The sequence below is a fragment of the Diadema antillarum genome, unplaced genomic scaffold (genome assembly GCF_040938485.1).
Source record: "Diadema antillarum isolate AM-2024a unplaced genomic scaffold, OU_Dant_1.0 scf00000134, whole genome shotgun sequence".
In the NCBI taxonomy this organism is placed as follows: domain Eukaryota; kingdom Metazoa; phylum Echinodermata; class Echinoidea; order Diadematoida; family Diadematidae; genus Diadema; species Diadema antillarum.
In genome coordinates, this window is record NW_027271023.1 from 4805964 (window position 1) to 4829874 (window position 23911).

At 37.2% G+C, this 23911-nt stretch overlaps 1 protein-coding gene across 1 annotated transcript in view; it reads left to right on the forward strand.

Annotated features, from left to right (window-relative positions):
- LOC139720864 (cholesterol 24-hydroxylase-like) overlaps window positions 1-23911 on the forward strand; it is a 45424-nt gene that overhangs the window by 11914 nt on the left and 9599 nt on the right. The window contains exons 9-12 of the mRNA XM_071632198.1: window positions 3544-3628; window positions 5322-5447; window positions 7926-8002; window positions 8974-9049. Coding sequence (XP_071488299.1) covers window positions 3544-3628; window positions 5322-5447; window positions 7926-8002; window positions 8974-9049 — 364 coding nt within the window. The remainder of the gene's footprint in view (window positions 1-3543; window positions 3629-5321; window positions 5448-7925; window positions 8003-8973; window positions 9050-23911) is intronic.

Consider the following 23911-nt stretch of genomic DNA (forward strand, 5'->3'; position numbering starts at 1 on the left):
ATCCTGTGAAAAACAACACCACAGTGTGAAATAATCTTCACAGTGTCAAATTCGAGCGTTTTCACATAGTCGACTATGTGCACACAGTGTGAACACACTATGGGACACTGTGTTATTTCCAACAGGGATGGCGAGCATGGAGCCTACTGCCTAGTGAAATAATACATTGAAATTAAAATATTTTTCATTTTGACTACGGAAATTTGTTTGTTTTCTAAATATTTTCTCTTGGTGGATTTTGTCTACATCCATTGTAATACATGTTGTCTGATATGTTGTTTGAGCAGTACAAGCCCGTGAATAGCTTATAAGTTGCCAAAAGAGAAATTCAATAAGAAGAGATGCCTAAAAAATAGAAGAGGCTTGATAATGTATGATTTTGGATGAAGAAAACAACGAACTCATTCTTGAGTGAGCTTATGACAGCGAGACGTTATTGAATATAAAAACCCTGCTGGAAAGAACACAGTGTCCCACAGTGTGAAAAACACAGTGTGAACACATTGTGAACACAGTGTGAAATCACTTCACACTGTTAAATTCTAGCATTTTAACAATGTGAACACAATGTGAGTCATCAATAAATGCTATCATACAGTCACACATGGCGGATTTCGAACCGGGTCCGTAAGGAATTAAACCCTATCGACCCGGTTCGAGCCGTAGAGACCCGCATTGACCCGCATCGTAACCCGTGTCAATTCCTGATGGATTCCGGGGGCTAAAATACGGCGGTGAAAAGAATTTGGTCCTTTTCAAATTTGCTCACGGATTTCAATTCCGTATTGATATCCGAAATGACCCGTTTCGAACCGCATTGACTCGCATCGACCAGCTGCAACCAGCAGCGTAAAACCGTATGGACCCTTGCCGTATACCGCATTGCCTTCATGCAACGAATGATGACCAGGGCCCCGTTGCTAGAAACTTTACGTTTAAACGCAACTCCAAAAATCAAACGCAAGTCTCTTTTAGCAACGGCGCGCAAGTATCCTACGCAAGTTGCGTGAGATACTTGCGTAGGATGTGAGTTGCGTTTAAACGCAATTTGAGTTTCTTGCAACGGGGCCCAGGTTTACATCCGGGTCGGTACGGGTCGATAGGGGTCGAAAAGGATTCAGTTAAAGCCCAAACAAAGTTCTGGTACGCCTGCAAAAGTTGTCAAATTTCGCTCCCAAATGTGAACGTATGCTTAGGAAATGTGCAGGATAACGATGTTATTACAAGATATTCGATGGTTAACGACGAAAATGCGAAATATTAACCAAAAAGGTTCAGTCTCAGTACTTACCCTAACGGGGTCAGGCTAAACTCGGACTCGGGGATAACTCGGCTTCGCTTTGACGGCAGGATTGTCTGGCTCTGATTGCACAGTGTTGTCCTACTAGCGCTTTGTGTTCTGGCTACTCGCAGTAATGGTCCGAGTTGTTACAACGCACGCATCAAAAACCTCTTTTGCGAGCATGCAAAATTAGTGTGCGCCTATCAAGCACCTCTAAAACAATCAAAAAGCTTGATAAACAACAACAAAAACTCCAAAGACCGCGCGTCTCAGCAACTGAGGACCGCGCGCTGTCATCTTTGTTTTGTTTTGTACAGGATTACGTTAGCACGCACTTCGATCCTGTCCATTCAGTTAGGCCTCATTTGGTATTATGCAGTGGCCAGTAGAATGTGGCGATCACTTACTGCGTGTGAATTGTCTGAAGTAGGGTCGAATTTTTCCCGAGACCGAGTTAGTCTGGAGCCTTCTGGAATAAAAGTCGGTTTTCCTACTATTATTATTTTTCTCAAAATACTCGAAACCGACTCATCATTCCGGCAAACCGTGTCAGCCAGGTAAGTTTCTTAGTGGACTCTTTCGATATATTGCAAGCAAAAATGAAATGGTGCTAGACGGGTTCTCAAGCACTTACCGAAACTTAGTTTTCACTTTAATATTCAAAGCGGATTTTATACGGTTCGATACTGGTCAATACGGGTATCTACGGCTCGAACCGGGTCAATACGGTTTTAATTCCTCATGGACCCTGTTCGAAATCTGGCCGTGTGTGACTGTAGCATAACTTACCCTCCATTCCGGGACTAATCCGGCTCATTTTTACCTGGATTAAATCCGTTTTGTGACCCGGCCGTGTGTGACTGTAGCATTACACTGTGAAACAAAGTTATGTTCTTTCCAGTATAGGGAATGCCCAGAAGATGGACCAAAAGCAGAGATGGGGTGGGATGTATCAATTCCATATGTCAATGTTTTCAACACTTGTTTTTACTGTGTTTATGTTTCTTGTCACAGCTTACATTTTGAAGCATTCATGATTCATACATTCATAAATGCACCATTTAACCGTCAATTCGCATATTACTGCCCCTCAGGGTTTTCGCTTGATGTATTACAATATGAGTGCAACGTGGGTTTTTTCTTCTCCTTGTGACACTTCTGATTTGTGGTCTATTCCATGAAAGCCAAAGTGTAAAATAATATCATTGATCAGAGTGTTGATGGAAAGAATTCCATACAGTGAGATGTATAGGCCTACTGCACATGTTTCAAATATGATCAATTCTCAAATGCACAAAAACAGCAAGATCTTGAGGATTTGGGAGTGTTTTTTTTTTCTTTTACACTTTTTATTGATTTTCATGATTTACATTCAACATCGAAAGTCAAAAACATGAATCACATATCAATCAACAAACAATAAGAATACAAACAAAAACTACTATTCTCAAAACAAAGTACTTGTAATGGTGGGTAACATTCTTTATACTTGGACTCTTTACCATAAATGTTACATAGGGGGCCATTTTCGATAATAAATAACTTCTTTATGCTTCCCTTTTGCAATAATCAATTCTGTATGTTTGATGTTCCTAATAAAGGCAATTACACCACCTAGGCTGACAACTCAGAGACTCCAACTCTCCCGTTTGAGATTTGATTTCTCCCGCCCTGGCTCTGTGTCTCCCGGTGGAAAGGATTTCTTACTTATTTCTATCGTATGTTGAAAAAATAAGCCTTAGATAGCACCAGAGAACATCTAGAATCCTAGGAACTTCGCGCTTCGCACACATCAACTTGGAGTCTCCCGTTTGCTAGGGGTTTCGGGCGGGAGAATCTCCAGACCTGAAGGTGCTTGGGGTTGGAGTCTCTGACAACTGAGTTTTTACATTTCTGAATATACATGTAGGCCTATCTTTATATCAATACTAGATGGTTCAACATCACTCTGTTTGGTCCTTTCCTACAGTCTTTTATGAAGCCCAGCATTACTCTTCTCCGTGTAAAATCAGCAAACGTTACGTAAAATGCCAAGCTAAGGATCTTGGAGTATTAGCTCACATTTTCCCCCCTAAATTGTGATTACTGTATGCTCAGTAACGCAGAGGGTCATCCTGTATCGCTTCATGGAGTGAAGTTTAATCCGAGAACATACTACATGTATATAAGTCTTTGTGAATGAGAGCTTGTGCTCATCAGGGTATCATGATTTTAATGTTTTTTTTCTGCTTTCTCTGTTTGTTTGTTTGTTTTCTTCACAGAGTGAAGCAGGAGTTAGATGAGAAGTTGGGGGACAAAACTTTTGTCTCTTATGAGGATATCATGAAGCTCGAATACCTCATGCTGGTGAGTTGACCTCGATTGTCATATTGTCATGTCATTATGATTGTTGTTCAACATTCTTTATTATATAAAAAAAAAGCCAATGTAACATGAAAGGCCTAGGTTGTCTCCTGGATTAAACAGGAGGCACAAGGCAAAAACAAAGGACAATACGGAAAAACATTTAAATACATTCTACATAATAAAAACACACTCATCAATTACAGCTACATAATTACACACAAAAAATTGACAAAAAATGCATCTATACACAAACAAATCAATATAATATATGCAATATTTGATTTCAAAACACGCATTTATATCATAATAGTACAACTTTATCTCATTCTATCTTTTTCATCTCTTCACCTTTTACTTTACTTTTTCTCTTTAATCTTTCGCTCTCTCTTTCTCACTCTCTCCTCTCTATCTCTCTCTCTCTTCTCTCTCTACCTTCCCCCTACCTTTCTTATTCCTTTATTTTGCTCCATTACCAATTAATTCATTTAACGCCTTCTTAATTTCTTCTCCAAAAAGCTCCATTTTAACTTTCTCATTAAAAAAACAATCCATTTATAACACCAAATCATATAACATCAAATCTGATATATCATTTATTAACAATAAACTAAATCTCAAACTCTTTTTTTCCTTGTATAAACCCATAATCATAAAATCTTAACACTGAAAAAATACTTATGTTATAAATAAATATTCGAACATCATATCTAAAATCATCAAATGCCAAACATGATACGCTCATGATAAATCGAATCCCAAATACTTTTTTTTTTCATTTCATTAAATTGATTATTATGATTCCATTACTAGTACTATTTCTACCATAATCATCGTCATCATCATAACTAGGCCAGCCATTATGATGTCTTTATCATCACAGGATGTCTCTTGGATATCAACAGCACGTCAAGTTCCATTTTGAAACCTATTCTCATGATCCGACATCCAGGTATATAGCGACGCGGCTGGAGTGAAAACAAAGCGATAAATACACAAATATAAAAGAAGAGTTTGTTCGCAAAACAGATAAGTCCATATTTGCCAAATGGAGATATTTACGATTAAAGGTCAAGAAAAATAAAGAGAATAATAAGAAAATATTTGTTTCTTTTGACCACAACTTCAAAAATGTACCTTTATATGTAGTGACCAATATATCATTTAAAAGCTATTATTTTGTATTTTATGACAGAGACTGTACGTCAAAATTTTCAAAAATGGACTTATCGGTTTTTGCAAACAAACTCTTCAAAAATTAATCGACCAGTCATGCCCGGGCGCTAATCGGACATATCAATTCATAAAGATACATACTTGATGACTACACTATATGCCAACTTTATTCGTCGGAATTAAGCGGAAAATGAGTTTTACAGTAATCGCCTTAGCTTCCAGGAGAGTACACTTTCAAATACTTTGGCACGATACAGCTCTGATTTACGCTTTTTGACTTTTGTTTTGTATACATATATATATATATATATATATATATATATATATATATATATAATTATATATATCATCATTAGGTGAAATTTCATGTCATGTCAAGATTGTGGCTGAGTACTTTGAAGCACTTATTCTTCTTGTTTTTCTTTCTCTCTTTTTGCATTTCAACTTTTACAAAAGAGCACCAGTTGAATGCTCCTGTCACCGTTCTATTCTTCTATCGCGTTCTAATTAATGTTTGCAGGTTCTGAAGGAAACAATGAGGCTGTTTCCACCAGTTCAAGGCACAAGCCGTATACTGGGATTTGACGTCCAGTATGAACAGTACCATCTGCCCAAGGGAACCCAAGTTATGGTAAATACAAATCAGGTGCACTCGGGTCGTTTAGCGGCACCCGTCCGGGTGTCTTGAGAGATGGGGGCTTGCAGATTAATATGTGCAAGGACAAAAATCAAAACTATGGTAACTAACAACGATCTTCTTAAAAAAGCAAATGGCAGCTGAAAGATAAATATAAATGTCGCTATGGCGACAGGTATGCCTCCGCCATAATGCATAGTTCTCCTGATATAGTATATGTATGAAAGCAATTTTACATACTAAAGTAATTGGCAAAATATTAAAATGGCAGGTTTGTCACAAAGGTCTTTTTTTTTTCATTTTCCTTAAATTAAGTTTAATGGATGAATGGCTGTATCGTCTAAGAGTGCAGGGTGTTTGGAGATTTGAGGATTTTTACTTGGCTTTTGTAAGTTCATGCATTGAGTAATCTTCAAGGTATGGAGAAAAAGTGCAATTTCAGTATTAAATAGTAAAATATTACCATTTCAACCTGGCCTTTGACCATTGACCTTTGACCCCACGACCTTGAAATTCTCAAGAGAATCACTGTCAGATAGAACATGCATAAATAAACTCCTCAAAATAAGTTCTGCAATTAAGGTTTGATATATCATATTTCTCTCATACGAGCATTATCTTCATTAAATATCACATCATAAGAAAGCCTGATTAATTATCTTTAAAATAGCACCTCACTTCTCTTGTTTGAGTGTTCTTGGAATGTGCAAAACAGCTGAGTATGGGGACAGGTCAAAAGTGAAAAGTCGCAAGAATTCTGCTATTGATAACGTACAGTTTTGATGAAAAAAGGCCACTGGAATAAGCACTGCCGAAATGACAGAACTTTCAGAAACTCCCACTTCCTAGACATTAGATGACTGTTTGGTCAACCTTTATGTTTAATTTCAATCTGCACATACTACTGCAGTTTTTAACTCATGGATGAGGCCTGGAATCTAATGATAATCTCACAATGCATTCTTTTCAAGCACATTCCTTCCCTGAAACGACCAAGCAAATGGGAATTATACTGTTTGACATAACACATTTGCTCTATTTTGCAATATTTCACATTTGACCTTCCCTCATACTCAGTCATACTGTGCATTCCAGGAACACCCAATCATAGCAAGTGAGGTGTCATTTTAAAGACAATCAATCAGACTTTCTTATGATGTCATATCTAATGAAGATAATGCGGGTATAAGAGAAATATGATATATCAAACTTTAATTGCAGAAATTATTTTGAGGAGTTTATGTACCTTGAGTCACTTTCGAGTTATGGAGGAAGAAGTGAAATTTAGCACTTTCCCTTGACCTTTGACCTTTGTTCTGCAAGAAACTCCCCAGAGAATCTCTAATGTGTAAAACATGTACACAAGTTTGAAGAAAAATCCTGCAGGCGTTACATGAATATGAGGGAAAGGGTGAAACTTTGAGGAACTGACCTTGACCTTTGACCCTGACTCCCAACTCCCTATAGATAATCACTCCCAGTCAGTACATGAATATGCGCTAAGTCTCCATGAAGGAGCCTTGAACCATTTGCGAGGTATGGAGAAAAAAGCAAAATGCTAACATTTTCGTTTGACCTTTGACCTTTGACCTCGTGACCCAAAACTCTGTCAGAAAAATCTTCATTTGGTAGTACATGTACACACTAGGTTTCAAGAAAATACCTTCAGGCATTGCATGGATAGGGGGGGGGGGAGTGAAATTTTGAGCATTTTGGCCTTTGACCTTGACCATGTGCACCCATAAGTTGATAGGCACAACTTCACCCACTCATACATACAGGCTAAGTTTCATTAGGATACCTTAAAACGGTTTTTTTTTTTTTTTTTTTTTTTAGTTATGCTGTCCACAATTGATTACGGACGGAAGGACGGACAACCCGAAAACATAATGCCTCCGCCGACAGTTCGTGGCGGAGGTATTTTTTTTATTACTTATTTTTATTTATTTATTCTCCACTCATGGGACGGATAGCCCTGGTCAGCTAAGAGCTGTTTTTCACAGGGGTCCGACCATATACAGTATTACAAAAAAAACAACAAACAAACAAACAAACAAACAAACATACAATCACTAAAATGTACAAACATTGAAACACACGTAAAAGGAATAAGAAAGAGATAGAAAAAATATTTGTACAATATATGCAATATGCTTAGAAATACACACAATACATTACAATATAATATGCATTACATTATTAAAAAATATATATATTCACACAGAAGAAAGGATGCCTCCACCGCTACACATTTTTTCTGTTTTTATATGTAATGAGTTCCATGACCTTTTACCCCAAGGTCATGGAGGTATAAAAACAAATTTCTCCCTGCCACAAACGTATAGCAAAGAGAGCGTGAAAAAGCTTCGTGTGAAACTTTCCATTTTATTCTACTTTTTTTTAAAGGCGTAGGCCTATCTCTATCATTTTACATAATGTCATTGAGAAATGAATAAGTTAATATTCCCGTTACAGGTTATCGCCCAGGCCATGGGTATGATGGATTGCTACTTTGACAACCCTGAAGAATTTCGTCCTGAACGCTTCGGACGTGACAACGACGAGCAGTGAGCTTTGATCTCTCCTTTTGTTGTTGTTGTTGTTGTTGTTGTTGTTGTTGTTGTTGTTGTTGTTGAAAGAGAGAGAGTGAAAAAATAGAATTTATCATTAAGAGATTTCATTTTCACTGTTCGTTCATTTATCTTTTTATGCACGTCAGATCATGGGAGTCAGCTGATCTGCTGATGAAGGCTCTTTAAATCTTGAAATTCTTTCTATTTTATGTTGATCATCTGGAAAAAATATATATATATAATTAAGAAACCATCACATGGTATCCGATGCAGCACTATCAAGATGTTCTAATATTAACATTGATGAGAAAGAAATTGTGTGTGTGTGTGTGTGTGTGTGTGTGTTATTCTTTTTTTCGTTTTGCAACATTAAGTGAAAGCTTTTCAATTCAGACCGCATATTGTGATTAACACAAGATAACTATTTTTTAAGTGGGACCCTCCATTTCCATTCTAATCTTTGTATTAGGTATATACCTTAGAAACGAAATTCTGTTGTTACTCGTGACCACTTGTACGTTTTCTTTGAAATTGTTATAAATTTGTTCTGTAAATGTATTGTATATATTTTTTCTGTTTATTCAATGGAAATGGAAATAAAATTGAATTTAATTGAATTGAATTGAATTGAACTATACTTTAATATGTTCAGTGTTTTAACTGTTTCTTTACTTTTTGGCAATGTGATTTTGTTTCGCAGCATCAAATCAAGACGCAGTCTTTTACATAAATGGAAACTAATGACAACTAATAATAATATATAATAACTAATAATGTATCCCTGGGATAATGCCACAGATGGTTGGATTAACGAAACTTTTTTCATTATCAGTAAAAAAGAACCTCTAGGTTTAGGGAATTTGAACCTTCAGAATAACGAACCTTATTTAGGTTTCGTATTAACAAACCTTAAGAATGGACCTAACAAACATCACTTGTTTTATCATATGTTTTACCAACAGACGGATGAAGTCCATGTATGCCTACATTCCCTTCTCGTTGGGTAATCGGTCGTGCCCCGGTCAACAATTCGCCTATGTATGACCATAATTGTTTTCATTTCATGGGTGTTTTTTTTTTCCTTTTTTTTTCATGGAAATCACCATTCCATTGGTTTCCTTCAGTCCCTTGATTTGTTCTCAGTTTAAACAGTCCATTGTTCCTATTAAGAAAGACACATTTTGCCTTAGGCCTATGTTTTTTCTTCTGTTTTTTTTTTTTTTTTTTTTGCCAGTGAATTAATGAGTAAAATATGAGACTGCCTCGGATCGATGGTGAAATACATTTTGCTGCGTCTGAACAGCGGTCACAAACATTGATTAATATACAATGATATTGGGCAACTAATGTTTCGTGTTTGATCGTCTGAGAAAGAAATGTGAATAGATGACATTCATTATCACGTAAAACAAGCACCTGTATCACATAATGATATTCAGTTTTTACATTTACGAATCATGTTTACAAAATGTAACAGCTAAAAGAGAAGTTGGTACATGCAAGCGCGCCGGAACACTTTTTGGTGGTTTTTTTTTTTTTTTTTTTTTTTTTTTTTTTTTTTTTTTTTTTTGGGGGGGGGGGGGGGTGTGGGGGGAGGCAAAAATCTCGACGGGGGCACATTAATGTGACGGTGTGAGATCTTCGGCGACGGAGCGAAGCGACCGAGAGGGGGGAAGAGTGTGGGAGGGAGATTCCCCCTCCCACGGTACACTGCAAAAACTAGGGTGTTAAATATCTAACACCAGCACAGAATCGAAAAATATTAACACTCTTGGTGTTGATTTTAGGTCCCGTTCAGAAAGAATCACACCAACTGGTGTCGAAATATTCAATTACAGGTTGATGTTAGAGTTTTGGTGTCATTAATTGGTGTTGAAATTGCACATGCGCATAAGTCAGAGAATTCGAGCAAAATCATTGGACGAAAGTTGTCATGTGACCTCGCTCTGCGCTCTCGGATCGCGCTGCTGGCCGGCATTTATGGCTAGCTAGCTAGCTGTGTGTGCGCGGTGCATGCATATGTTACGTGTATAGTATGCATTATCAAGGCCATTTTTTATCGATGAGGTTTTCTTCGCCTTCGGGCCGCGGGTAATGAAAATTCGACTCAATAATATCCTCATTAACCAGCAGTTAAACAGCACAATCATGCCGATAAGTGTAAAGATTTGTTCTGGAGATCGCCGAATCAGAAAGTTGCTGCCACTAAATCCAGAAGACATCGTAGGATTCTTTGAACTGAGTAAGTGTACGGTACCTGTTTTTCAGGTGTTTGTCATGAGTCGACTGTACAATACTGCTAATGCATGTGGAGCATGTGAAGCTGCAGCTAGAGTGCGTGCGACAGCGTTGCACCCAAAAGTACTTCTCCTACTATCCTAGTCTACAGACTACAGGTAGTTTTCTAGACTTAGAATCTAGTAGGTCCTAACGTTAGAAACTAAATCATCCCATTAAATTTAGAGTCTAACTGCTACAACGAGCCTTGGGCTTGGACCAAGCCTTCTTGAACTTGAAGCCTTGAGCCTGGGGACCACGCAAAATACTTCTTTATAAGCGAATTTTGTTTGGCAAGAGGAGTTCATATCATGTGCAAATGTACAAAACTACAATTGAAACCTTATCTACTGGTATGTTATGTGATACAATGCATATAGATCTATAGCCATAGAGTCTAGTGTTACTGTAGTTTTTAGATGATAACTATTTCTCTATTTGTGGTAGGTGTCTATACTTTACGTTAGATCTAGACTCTGTAGTCTAGTCCAGGTCTACAGAAATTACATTATCTTCTTGGATAATCGGTGTGCTCTCCCGATGTGCTCCGCTTGTAGTGGGTGCAACGCTGTCGCTTTTGCAATAGTATGTGTGTAGCTACTGTATAGTGTAGTCTGTAGCTAGTCTGTGCAGCTAGTCTGTTACTAGTGTTAGTCTGTTGGTCTGTTTGTTACTTTAATATTAGTCTGTAGTGTTGGTCTGTTACAAAAATGTGAAAGTTTTTGTTGAACTTGCTCTCATTTAATTCTTTCTTTCTACATCAATTTTGTTCTATCTTGGAACAAGTGATCCTTGGGCTTGGCCGGCCTTGGTAATACCAGGTGTGAGTTAATGAGGTCAAATGTCATCTAGGGGGTCAAAGGTCAAATGATAGGTCTGTTAGTCTGTTACAAAAATGTTAAAGTTTTTGTTGAACTTGCTCTCATTTTTTTATTTCTGCATATATTTTGTTCTAACTTGGAACGATTGATCCTAGTTGGGTTAATATCAGATTTGAGTTGATAAGGATATTGTCAATGGTCATCTTGGGGTCAAAAGGTTACTTGTTTTATTGATTGCAAAATCAGGCGAGACTTGTGCCGGCCATGGTTCGAGAACCACCTTGTTATTACAAAAAAAGTTCTTGGTTTGAATGTTTGGAATGATAGGATTTTGATAAATTTTATGGACATCTTCAGTAAAAATGTAGGGACAGCTTAAGCCCTAAGGGGGCCGCTCACTTGGTCTAGCCTATCCTGGTCTATCGAGGTAGGCCTTAATACTGTCACAGCCGGGTTCAAAAAATTGCATGGCTATGTAATTCTTTCACCTGGGGTGGCAGTAAGGCCTACCTCTAGACCAGAATAGGCTAGTCCAAGAGCTAGTCTCTAGGTCAATAGGGTTAGAGCACCAGCGAACGACTCCTTTAGGCCTAAGCTTTTCTACATTTTTACTGAAGAAGATGTCAAAAAAATTTATCAAAACCAGTCATTCCACTGGCATTAATCGGGGGGGGGGGGGGGGGATAAAGTATGTGATGAATGAGATATGTGTCATTGTATTAACATCATATACTTAAAAAATTGTCAATGTCTTTCCCAAAAACACTGAAAATTGCCAGAATGTTCAAACACACTAGCGGTATAAAAGTTATAATGCTACTACAACTGTAGCTATTATCCTGTCATGAAACCATACAAACTGCAAAGTATACTTAAGTCATTTTTTTATTACATTTGTAAATTGTAATAGTTTTTCTCTCCCCACGCCCCCCCCCCCTTACAGTCAGAAGAAAATTCAGCTTCAGAGATGGCGAAGATCTTGTTTTAGTGGATGAACATGAAGGCTTTAGTATCGACGATGATGTATTGGGAGATATTGTGACCAGCCAGCCTGATGTTAGCCTCATGGTCCTGAAAGAAGATGAAGAATGGTCCAGTAAGTTTTTAATAAGAGCATTACATTTCTGGAGAAGTAAGCAGTATGCGAACAATTATAGGAATGTTCCATTGAACATTCTCTGTATTTGCAAAAGGTGCTACTGGATACAGCCACTGTGTTAAAATGAACAATTCATTGCAAATTAAAGACAAAGGAAGCTAGTCTTCAGCATTGCAAACTTGCATTTTTGCAGAAATGTTTTCTATGCGATCATCTTGAAATTTGTTGGAAATTCCTATCTATAATTATGTCCTACCCATTCAAGGATGGTATTTATTCATGAATGTACGGCTCACAGTTTCCTGGACCTACATGTGTCTTGAAGACACCTCAATATTGTGAATGTTTGATTTAAAAAACATTTTGGTGTGATGTTTGAGTTGAATGATACTGTCCAAAGGATTACATAAACAAGAATCTACAAAAGTCTGGAAACTTATCATTGTTCATCTGTGTTGGGTATTACCAGGGAGGTGGCCATCTCCCTGGTATCACCAAGTCCCTGGCTGGTGTAAATTTACTCCTAATTCAAGAAGATCTAGTAATTGCAGTGTTTCTAGTATAGTACGCCTTTTTAATTATTTGTTGTGCCTAGCATTCTTATGCTATAAATGTATGATTACGTATTTCAAATCTGGGCGGACAACTCTGTCAAAGTTTACAACAGTAGCATATGACACGAGTGCTGTTTTTCCCATGGTTGGCCCCAGCTGATAAATACTGTGGGGTAAATACTGGTCTTTGCCGGATATTACCGTCTCGCTATTTATGATGAGAATGGGAAACACAGGGGAATAATCAATAAGTCATTTCATGAATTTTGTTAATAAAGGAATACACAAATCATTGTACATGAAGTATGATTAACCAAAATAAGAATAATAATAATAATAATAATTTATGGCAGGAATTCATTCTTATTGCTGGGACAAATTTTTGTGCAACGTTTTCTGATCTATGTATCTGATACCATTTTTGCTGTGTACAAGAATTCGAAAATTGTAGCAGTCACTTGGGAAGGAATTGCTTCTATTGTAAATGTTTACTCCAATCATTCAGTGGCACTTGCTCGACAACTTCTGAAGCAGAATGGAAACTTGACAGTCATGGAGCCCCTGTCATCTTTTGACAGTTCTGACCAGAACAACGAAGGTATTTTTGCACATTCCCTGGAATGCACCCTCTAATTTCATAAAGAGTCTGAAGTGTCATCAGAAGTTAAAATTAAACCAACCTTATCATTAAACATTCTAGTGATGGTCAATTTTTCATGGAGCATAATCACACTCCCACATAAACACAACACAAATGTGGGCCAGGAAGCTTATTTTCGAGTAGCCATACACAATTTTCCCCACCCTGAGAGGGGACTCCCTCCCGGATCATCCCCTCATCTAGTTATTTCACTCCATAGGATTTTTTTTACAAAAAACAATTTCCAATACTCTGAAAGTATATTGTACTCACTTAAATGTGCATCAGAAAAAGTTTATTTCTAAGATGCCAATTGCTAAATTTTCCCTACCCTTAGATGGGGCAGTCCCTTCCAAACCTTCCCCTGCATTTTACCCATCTAACTTTAACTTTTAACATTTTTAAGTCGTCCAAAGGAAAGACCTTATGCCGTCATATTTGTCCGTCTGTCTCTCCGTCTGTCTGTCAACAATTTGGTATCCACTTTTTCATCGATCTATATCTTGGCTCCGAGTTAACCAAACAAGTTCATATTTGGTATCGGTATCCTTTAGGACTTTCCTGATATTAAGCTCATTTTTGTGTTGAGGTTGAGCTTAAAGGCAAAGATCAAAGGTAATTCAATGTCACATGGGTTATATAAAACAAATGAAAATAGATCTTTCTCGCAATATCTCAAGAACGGTTTGGGCAAACAACTTCAAACTTGGTATATGTATACCTATGGAGGTGACAATGATCTTTGACCTCAACCTTTGACCTTGACCTTTGACCTTGATTAAACATGAAAATAGCTCTTTCTCGTAATATCTCAAGAAAGGTTTGGAGAAACAACTTCAAACTTGGTATATGTATGGCCCGTTTCACGGTTAGGCGCCACTTTTTGTCAACCTAGGGGTCAAAATTTCAAGTTCTCTTTAAGAGATGGAATGTCTTGATTTTTTATTCCCAAGAATGTGAATTTAATGGAAAATGTAATGGCAGAGCTTAATTATTTTTACAATATCTGATATTATGAATGGTTCAATAGGAGATGAAGGTAATTTTACTGAAAGATAACACTATGATACCATGGACAGAGCTGACACACTATGTGTCCAACTGGTAATTTGATACTGTAACATGATTAAGTGATATTTAAGCAAATTCTGTGCCAGATTTTGTGTTCTCGTTTGGATTTATTGGAAAATTGTACCGCTTTGAAGGAAAAATATGGTGTGAAATAGAGTAAATGACTTCAAAAAGTTTCTCTTGTTTTACACTTCCTCATTCAGGATGTGTAATATTTCATGGAGATAATGCTTATGTTGGGGGACATACACACACCTAATATTAACATTGTGAGTGTCCAACTTTTACATTTAAAATTTCAGCTGGAGGATGTGGTGGATGTGACAAAAACAGATGTGAACGGACATTTTACACCTTGAGCAATAAACAAAAGAAATAAGCCAAGTGATTACCCAATGAACAGTCAGCACAAGTCAGTTTACAGTAAGAAACAAATTATGTTTCATAAGAAAGCTTTTTTTTTTTTTGTCAGCATAAATGATATCAGTAATATCCAACATGGTGGATGTGACATGTGAACGGAACACCAATTTCCTTATTTTTTTTTTCCTGCACACCTTGCATTGCAACCAATGATTATAATTCATGCAGTACCACCAAGAAACTGTATTCTGTAAGTACAAGTCACTGCTGACAAGGTTCCATGTCCTGTAAAAGTTATGAATGCCTGAAATTCCTCATAAGTGCTGGATGTGACGGATTGGAGATGTGAACGGACATTTTTACTCTTCTTCAATTTATACTTAATAGTAATAGTTGAAATCATTACTAACATTTCTATTGAATCACTGAATGACCAAAAGTATTAGGTCTTTCTGCAGACATACATTGTACAGTGTACATACCTGTACACTGTTAATTGTACAGTTCACTTAATTTTCTCAGAAGAAATTGGATCCAACACAGGGGATGTGATGCCAAATTTGTGAACAGAATTCTGAATTTCAATCTTTGCTTATCATAATCTGGTAACAGTAATCCTACTTGGAAGAACCACATAGAATAGCCACATTTTAGAATGCAAATCACTGCTCACAAGGGTCCACATACAGTTGTATTCTCAAGTTTCAATGTATGAATGCCTGATAACTCCTTGGTGCAGATGTGACAAAATCAAATGTGAACAGACATTTTTACCTTCAATTTATGTGAACTGCATATGAATAAAACAATAAATTCGTCAACATAGTAATGACATCCTTATTCTTTAACCAATGAAGTCATACATAATGTTTCTGATAGAGCAGTTATGCACTCAATTTTTCTCACAGTAAATGATATCCAACATGGTGAATGTGACATTTTTATTGTGATCAAAATCCCCAATGTGCAGTGTTTTCCCAGGGTATCGAAAAGAAAAGGTACAAGTAATGTGAGTCTTAATCTTACCTTAACCTGTCCTACCTATAGTTTCTGCCTATGACAAACTTTAAAAGTGAAAACCTGGTATAAAGACCGATCCTCAATAATAATAACAAAAAATGCAGATTATGTGGTCATGACCCTGTGTGCATTATGCATTGTAAATCTACAGCACAGGCAAAAGCTACAATAACCCTCGCATATATGTCACCTACCAGGATTCCACCCATAAACTTTATCATGTCAGTTAAAAATCACATTTCTAATTTGCCATAGTTTGTTGATATTGAAGCACCACTATTCGTATGTTAATGCACAGGGTATACATAGGCCCTACATATTGACAAAATGAAATCTTTATTTGTATAGTTTGTGTTCTGTAGAAAAAGAAGCATTTTCTCCTCCTCATCCATATACCACCCTTCCACCTCTCCCACATCATCACCAGGATAAGCCATTCTTTGTCAATTGAAGAACATTCATTTTTTTTTAAATAACAAACTTTATTTCCCTTTTTGCTTTATGAGTATCATTATGCATTCAGATTTAAAAATAATAATTTATGGTTAACAAACCTTATTACACCTTCAGATGAACAAACCTTCAGAATAATATGCCTTATTTCATATATGGATATGAACCTTTGGAATAATGACCTTTATCTAATTCTTGGATTTACAAAGCCTCAGAAAAATAAACGCTCTCTCATTTTTTTGCTGAACGAACCTGTAAGTAAAGGGAATTTGTGTGTTTCAGAATAACAAACATTGGGAATAATGAACACCCCTAATGAGCTTTTGATAGCTGGCTATAACATGTAATCTTGTGAAGCACATACAGCAAGTGTTTGGTTTTTTTTTAATCAGCAAGTATTTTTTTTTTAATCATGGCTAATACTGAATAATGCTAATTTTTGTCAACAACGGGCAATTTGTCAGTCAGTTGCAATAAAAACAACTTGATACAAGGGTTTATTTATTTGCATAAATATGGACTTACCCTCTGCTAAAAAGAATTGGAAGGAGCACTGGTTGGCTGTTGGGGTTGAGGCAGTTTAGTGGATATGAATTACAATGCCTGCCAAATAATCAGGAGCTTGTTGGTTCCAGAGTTGTATGCCCATGATTTTTTATTAGGACTACAACTATAAACACTGAATAATTGGTGCTTATTGTACATCGACAAGGGGCAATTTGTCAATCAGCTCCACTTACAAACAACTTGATGTACAGTAAGAATTCATTTATTTGAATACCAGGTAAATACACAGTAGGCCTATCTGCTGCACAGGATCACATGCCATAGAACTAGCACAGGCTCTGTAGCAGAAGCCTGGTAGTCTAGTGGATATGATGCCAGTCTGGTAATCAGGATATGATCAATTTAAATCCAGCTTGAGTATCATATGGCCAGGATTTTTTCATCACACATGTGGTTATACTCCTAAAACACTGAATAAATATGCAAGAATTCCTTTCTTTCTAAAAATGCATTGGAAAGTGGGGTTAAATGAACCCCTTTAGTGAGATGGATCCATACCATTATCTCTGTGAATCACCTTCACTGTACCTTCACTGGAAAATAACCATCAGGAGATAGCTGGTTTAAATCTGACCAAGTTGAATGCCCATTATTTTTTGTCATGGCTACTATTAGAACACTGTATTGCCGGTGCTTACTTATGTTGAAGGGCAATTTTCAGTCAGTTGCAGTAAAGTGATATATAAATCATTTTAACTTTTTTTTCATCCCTCAATCTAAGTTAACCATCATTGTATTCCAATGGTTGTGGATCATTTCACACTGTGTTCAAGTCTTGATGCTGCGTGAAGCATTGGGAACTAATGCTGAAAAATGCTGTGCGTTTGGGGAGATACACTGTGTGTCCGTTCACACCCCAAAATGTCACATCCACCACATATTCAATCATTTTTAAACTTATCAAATACAGGATACAGGAGAGGTCTAATCAATGTAATTAAATAACATTTATATTCTTTTGCCTTTTTGAGATTAATCATCTGGAAAATTGATAAGAATATGTAGAACATCAGTTTTCACAGTCACAGTGACAAAATCATACTACATCCTCACTGTGAACAAGTATTCTAATGTAAAATTATAAGTTAATGTGGTATAAAAGTGGGTGTCTGATATCTAGATATCTTGGGACAGACATGTTTTTAAAATCTAAACATGTTTTGTCCCCCTAAAAATAAGTTGTCCCTAGATTTTATGTGATATTCATCGAAATGTCCGTTCACATCTTAAAATGTCACATCCACCAGGGCATTTCACATATTTTTTAAGTTTTTCAAATTTTTAGTTTCATAGTAATCTCAAAATCAGTGGCATTTATAAGGTTACTAAAGAGTTTAAAATGTGTTGAGATTTAAAGTTAATTGGACCAGTATTTACTGAGATGCACACCAAAATGTGTTTCTAACAAGAAAGGCTGGTGGATGTGACATGTGTGAACGGACACCATGTTTTGTGAAATAAAAAAAGCATTTGAATTTCATATCCTAAATTGTTTCAGAGGGATAGGCACCCAACTGTGTATCATTGATTTATGCAAAAATTTTAGAAATAATCTAAACCATTAAAAAGTTATAGATTTATAAAATCTTAGTGGATGTGACAAAAATGTGAACGGACATTTGAATTTTGTTTTCAAATTACTGTCATTTCATCAGATGGAACTGAAGCACAAACAAACTTTCTACAGTCACTCATACAAAGCTATACTTTACTTTTATATTATTTTCCTGAGACTTGCCTTTGTTTTCTTACTTACACAACCCATATAAGCAAATGCTTAAATGTGAACGGACAATGTCACATCCACCAAGAGAATTTTGGGGTGGAAAAAATGTAACAAAAAGGAGTTGAAACTTTTTAGCTCTGATATGATTCATTATGGCTACTCATACACTTAACATAGATATGTTCACTTAACTCATAGCTAGATATGATACAGAATGGCAAAGTTTGCAAAAAAGGGATTTTTGCCAGGTTGACACACAGTGAGTCCGATTTGGGCACATCTTGCCTCACTGTGAGCAAATGCTTTGGAGCTGCATTTTTGTTATGCTATGGGAGGTAGACCCCATGGGGGTCTAACATATGCACATCAAAACATTTCATGAATCTACTCAATATTCTGTGTAGTAGACTGAAAACTGAAAAAAATGAAAAGTGGCGCCTAACCGTGAAACGGGCCGTATACCTATGGACGTGGCAATGATCTGTGACCTCAAGCTTTGACCTTGACCTTTGACCGTTGCCCTTGATTATTTGTAGACAACATTTTGAATACTGTCCATATTGGCACGGTTTTCAATTACTCGACACGGGACGACTACTTTGGACGTCGTCCATATTATTATACACTTGGCTTGATTTCTGCTATTCTGATGGCAGAACCCCTTCCCACACACTCCCCCTACTTTGTCCCTTCACTCCCTCACTCAGTGCCCCCCCCCCCCCCTCCTTTTTGTCTCACCTGAACAAAGTTCTGGCAGAGATTGACATAGTAATCACTTTTCCTGTTGCTGTGTTAGAAAAATGTTAAAGGCTTTTGTTGAACTTGCTCTCATTTCTCTATTTCTGCATCAATTTTGTTCAAACTTGGAACAAATAATCCTTGGGTATTACCAGATGTGAGTTGATGAGGATGATGAGGTGAAAGGTCAGCTAGGGGTCAAAAGATCAAATGATGCGAGGCCATGTGCATCATTTTTAGCTCACCTTAGCCGAAGGTTCAAGTGAGCTGTTGCCATCCGTTTTTGTCTGCCGTCCCTTGTCCGTTGTGCGGTGTGCGTCATCTGTAAACTTTTATATTTTCATCTTCTTCTGCAGAACGAATGGTCGGCTTTTAGTCAAACTTGCAGAGAATCATTCTGTTGGGTAGAGTTGTTCAAATGATAACTGTAGCCCCATGGGGGGGGGGGGGGGGGGGCCCAGGGGGAGGGCCCCCAGGGTGCAAAATTCTCAAAATTTCAAACATCTTCTTCTCCAGATCCACAAGAAGATCAGTCAAGTTGTTTTGTGTGTAGATACCTTTATAAGTAAAGAATGAAAGTTGTTTATGACAACTCCTGTTGTGCCCCCTCCTTGGATTATTCTGTGTCAGTTTTCCTAAGAGTTTTCCCATTCAAATCTCAAAATAATTATATTGCTATAGCGCCCTCTAGACAACTACTGAAACTCCCCTTTAAATGAATGTTGAGTAAAAGTTGCCTTCAATGAGTTTGTACAGAAATTACCAATGAGATTGATAAGTCAAAGTTTAATTCATGTCAAAATGAACAGAGCCCATGGAAGTACAAGAATTGTATATTTATTAAAGGAAAAAAAAAATATTTTAATCTTTTACAAAAAGGGAACAATTAAGCTGTGATCATTCAGAGCATTACAAGTTACATTTCAGTGATCACAGCAAGTTCCGAAAATGACCACAAATTACTCACTGGACCATCTCTTCATGCATGAATGATCAAGGTTTTTAATTATAGACAATCAATGACTACTAATCTGATACATGTGATTGTAATAAAGTATCTGCTCACCATGCACTTGTAAGATTTAGGAATAATCTGCATGTGTATTGTTACTAATTGTTTTGCCAGAGTGTCCAAATGGGGGGGGGGGGGGGGGGGGGGTAAATGATTTTACATGCAACTGTAGTAACTCAGTGAGTAATCATTTCAGGTGTTCACAGTGAGTTTGACTCTTCATTACAAGGTGAGTATTGATCGAAAACTCACAAAAAAGTGCATGTCCTACTTTTCTCCTACTTTTACTGAAATTTAGCTCCTATTTTTTTCTCCTACTTTTTCACCATGATCTACTAGAAAGCCTGCTTGATTTTATTATTTTGCATTTTGAAATACAGGATGGAATTCTGGTACATCTGCCATCCTCCTCCTCTTGTGCCTGTTGCCTCCTGCAAGCCAAGGGAGGTCTAAAGCTGCCTCAGCAAAAGTATCCATTTCCTCAGCAATCTCAAGGATTATTCAGTTTCAGAAGGTATGTAGCTTTTCAGTATAAAAGTGGACTATAAATAAATAATGTTATTAGTACCCTCGTCACACCTTGCATGTTCTCACTGCATTCTAGAAAATGTTGCCAAAACTGACTAAATGTGTGTACACAGGGAGTAGATGTAGCAATGGTCTATCTAAGAATTTCCTGAATGTGCTTAGACTGGCTTGGACTAAGAGGGTGCTCAAGAACTTTGGGCCTGTTCAAAAACTGAACCTATCCTAAGATTATTAGGAGTGACAATGCGCTAGAACGAGATGGACCTACTGCAAACAGGGTTGCCATCCTTCAATCCTACTAGGAATATGTTTCAGCGTGACATTTTCACAGCCCTAAATGTAGAGTTATATCAATAAACAAAAGGTCAGTACTTTTTGCCTCGATATTGGAAATTGATTACAAATTTGCAGCAAGAAAATAATTGTGAAGGAAATTTTAAAATCCTTATTTTCACAGTGTCTCCTTTTGTGTGAGTTGAAATGACTCAACCATATTAGAAAGACTCTTCTCAATCAGATACTTAAAACCTGCTTTGAAAATACTTGCATTTTTTACCAGGCCTCTACAGCCTACCTCTATACGTTTATAAAATTTTCTGTGCAAAGTCCTGGTTGAAGAATGTAGCTACAGTGTATATCTCTGTTCAGTTCATTAACCATAAAGTGAATTGAGCGAGATACAAGTTATAGGGGAGACTACGCTGCACATGGATGTCACCATCATGCACAAGCCCTGTGATTTATGCACTTTTCCTATTTACTCAAGAGTTATGATGGAGCATCACTTGCAGCCAAGCCTTGATAGTCTGCAACATGCAGCCTGAAGGCCACTGCATATCATACAAATCTTTGGTCGCACAACTTGCCGACTATCATATGTGACCGTGCACCTCAAAACGAACATAAAGTCGCACACCCTGATTTTTCGTGAGGACTGAAAATAAGTGAAATGGGTCAACCTAGCCGAACTTGACTTTTTCATATTTTCTGAAAGAGCGGGTCTTCTTTTACATTATGCTAAAATTTGGTATCATAAAACGGGCAGGAAAGTGTGTGTGTTTTTTTTTTTAGCAGTTTATCTCCAACGTTTTTGGTAGAGTAGTGTGATTAGGTGTGTCTTTAGAATCCCTTTTTCATTTCTGAGAAACCTTGTCCACACTCTTCACTTTCAACTCTAATAACTTTTAAAAGGATAGTGCTACTGCTTTTAAAGTTGGCGTTAATTGTGGACAGAATGTGTTAATGAGGCATGCTTAATTTCAGTTTAATCTGATAATCCCTTCATTGTTGTTACTCTGGCGGTTTACTTCCTGTTTTTTGTCCCATTCATCGCACAGCCAGCACGGTTTGGTAAAGATTAAGCACTTGAATAGACACTGTACTTCAGAGCCTCTTTTCTCAGTTCACACTTCTCCTGAGTTTGTGCTTTCTTTCCAATATTTAGATATGTTAGGAGAGTCCATTTGATTTGAATCATACATCATTTTAAAGCTTAAATTCTGCTCTTTCAGAATATGGTCTTAACCAAAAATTCATGTCTGGCGACTTTTTGTTTGTTTTGAGGTGCAGGGTCACATATTAAATAAACAGTGCGTATATTCTGTTTTATTTCAGATCTTAAGTCGCTGAGTTGTGTGACAGAAAGTCATATCGAATGCGGTGGCCTTTAGTCTAATCAGGCCTCTTAAATTGAGAAAAAAAGTCAGAAAACGTTGTGCTGCTTTGCACATTGCAGACATTTTACACAAAATATCCAGATCCCCCCACTATATATGTATGTATGTATGATGATGGTAACAGTGATGATAAAGATAGAGTTTTGATAGAATTAACAAGTGGGAAAAGGGTAACTGCTAGTTTCATCGTTTACTAGTACATGTAATTTGTTTCAAACACAGAGTGGAGGGAGCATTCAAGATTTTCTGGATGGCACCAAACAGACCCAGAGCCAACCGTTCCTTCTTGGAATTGGAAATTCTAAGGCCTGTATCAGCAGTTACTTGCTCATTGTCGATCACAAGGCCATTCCATGTGGTGCCCGTACGGTGGAAGGAGCAGTAGATGAACTCTTCAAGACGCACTTTGTCTTTGGCTTGCATTACTGCCAGTCTCTTCATCAGTTCTGGACCTTCATCCAGACAGCTGTTTTCGAGATTGATGTTGGAGTTTCCCGCGAATCACCGAGAGTGCGTGAACTAAGATCCAAATTATTCACACCATGATTTGCTTCAAATGCAAGAGAAATTTTGCAATACCAAAGTTGGTGCAACATTTAAGATTAAGTCATGGACTAAGTGAAGGAGGAAAAGAGGTGTTAATCTGTGGACAGGGAGCTTGTGCAAGAACATTTTATTCTTTTCGTGGATTTCGAGGGCATTTGCAGACTCACCTTAAATCTGGTTTGCCAGATAATCAAGAACAGTTTACTGAAAATGAGAAAGCTGGTGAATCATTCGAAGAGAGCTTTGCAGGAAACAGTAATGATAATGACGACAGTGATCAAGATCAGGATATGAATGCAGAAGATGACATTTTATCCGCTGAAGATTTGAATAGGCAGTGTGCAAAAGTAATTTTAAAATTTTCAGCAAACAGTGCAAACTCTGGAAAAGTTGTAAATGACATCGTGGAATCAACCAGTTTGATTGTAGGTGATGTAGTAAAAAGTGCATCAGCGGCAGTTAAGGCTACTTTCTTGAAACATAAACTGCCCATTGAGTCCGAAGCTTATAGAGAAATACAGACGCATTTTGCTATGCTTGAAAGGCCATTTGAAAATTTGAACTCAGAATATAAGCGGATGAAATATTGTGCAACACTTGGACTTGTTGAACCACAAGAAATAAAGTTAGGCATCCGGTATGAAAGTCGTCTAAATAACAGAAGTAAGCAGTATGAACAGATTGCTATTGAAGATACCTTTGTTTATATACCCATTTTAGAATCTTTAAAGCAACTTTTGAGCAATGAAGATATATTGCATTTTGCTACTCATGACCATAGGAGCACTGATGGTGTAATGAGAGATTAC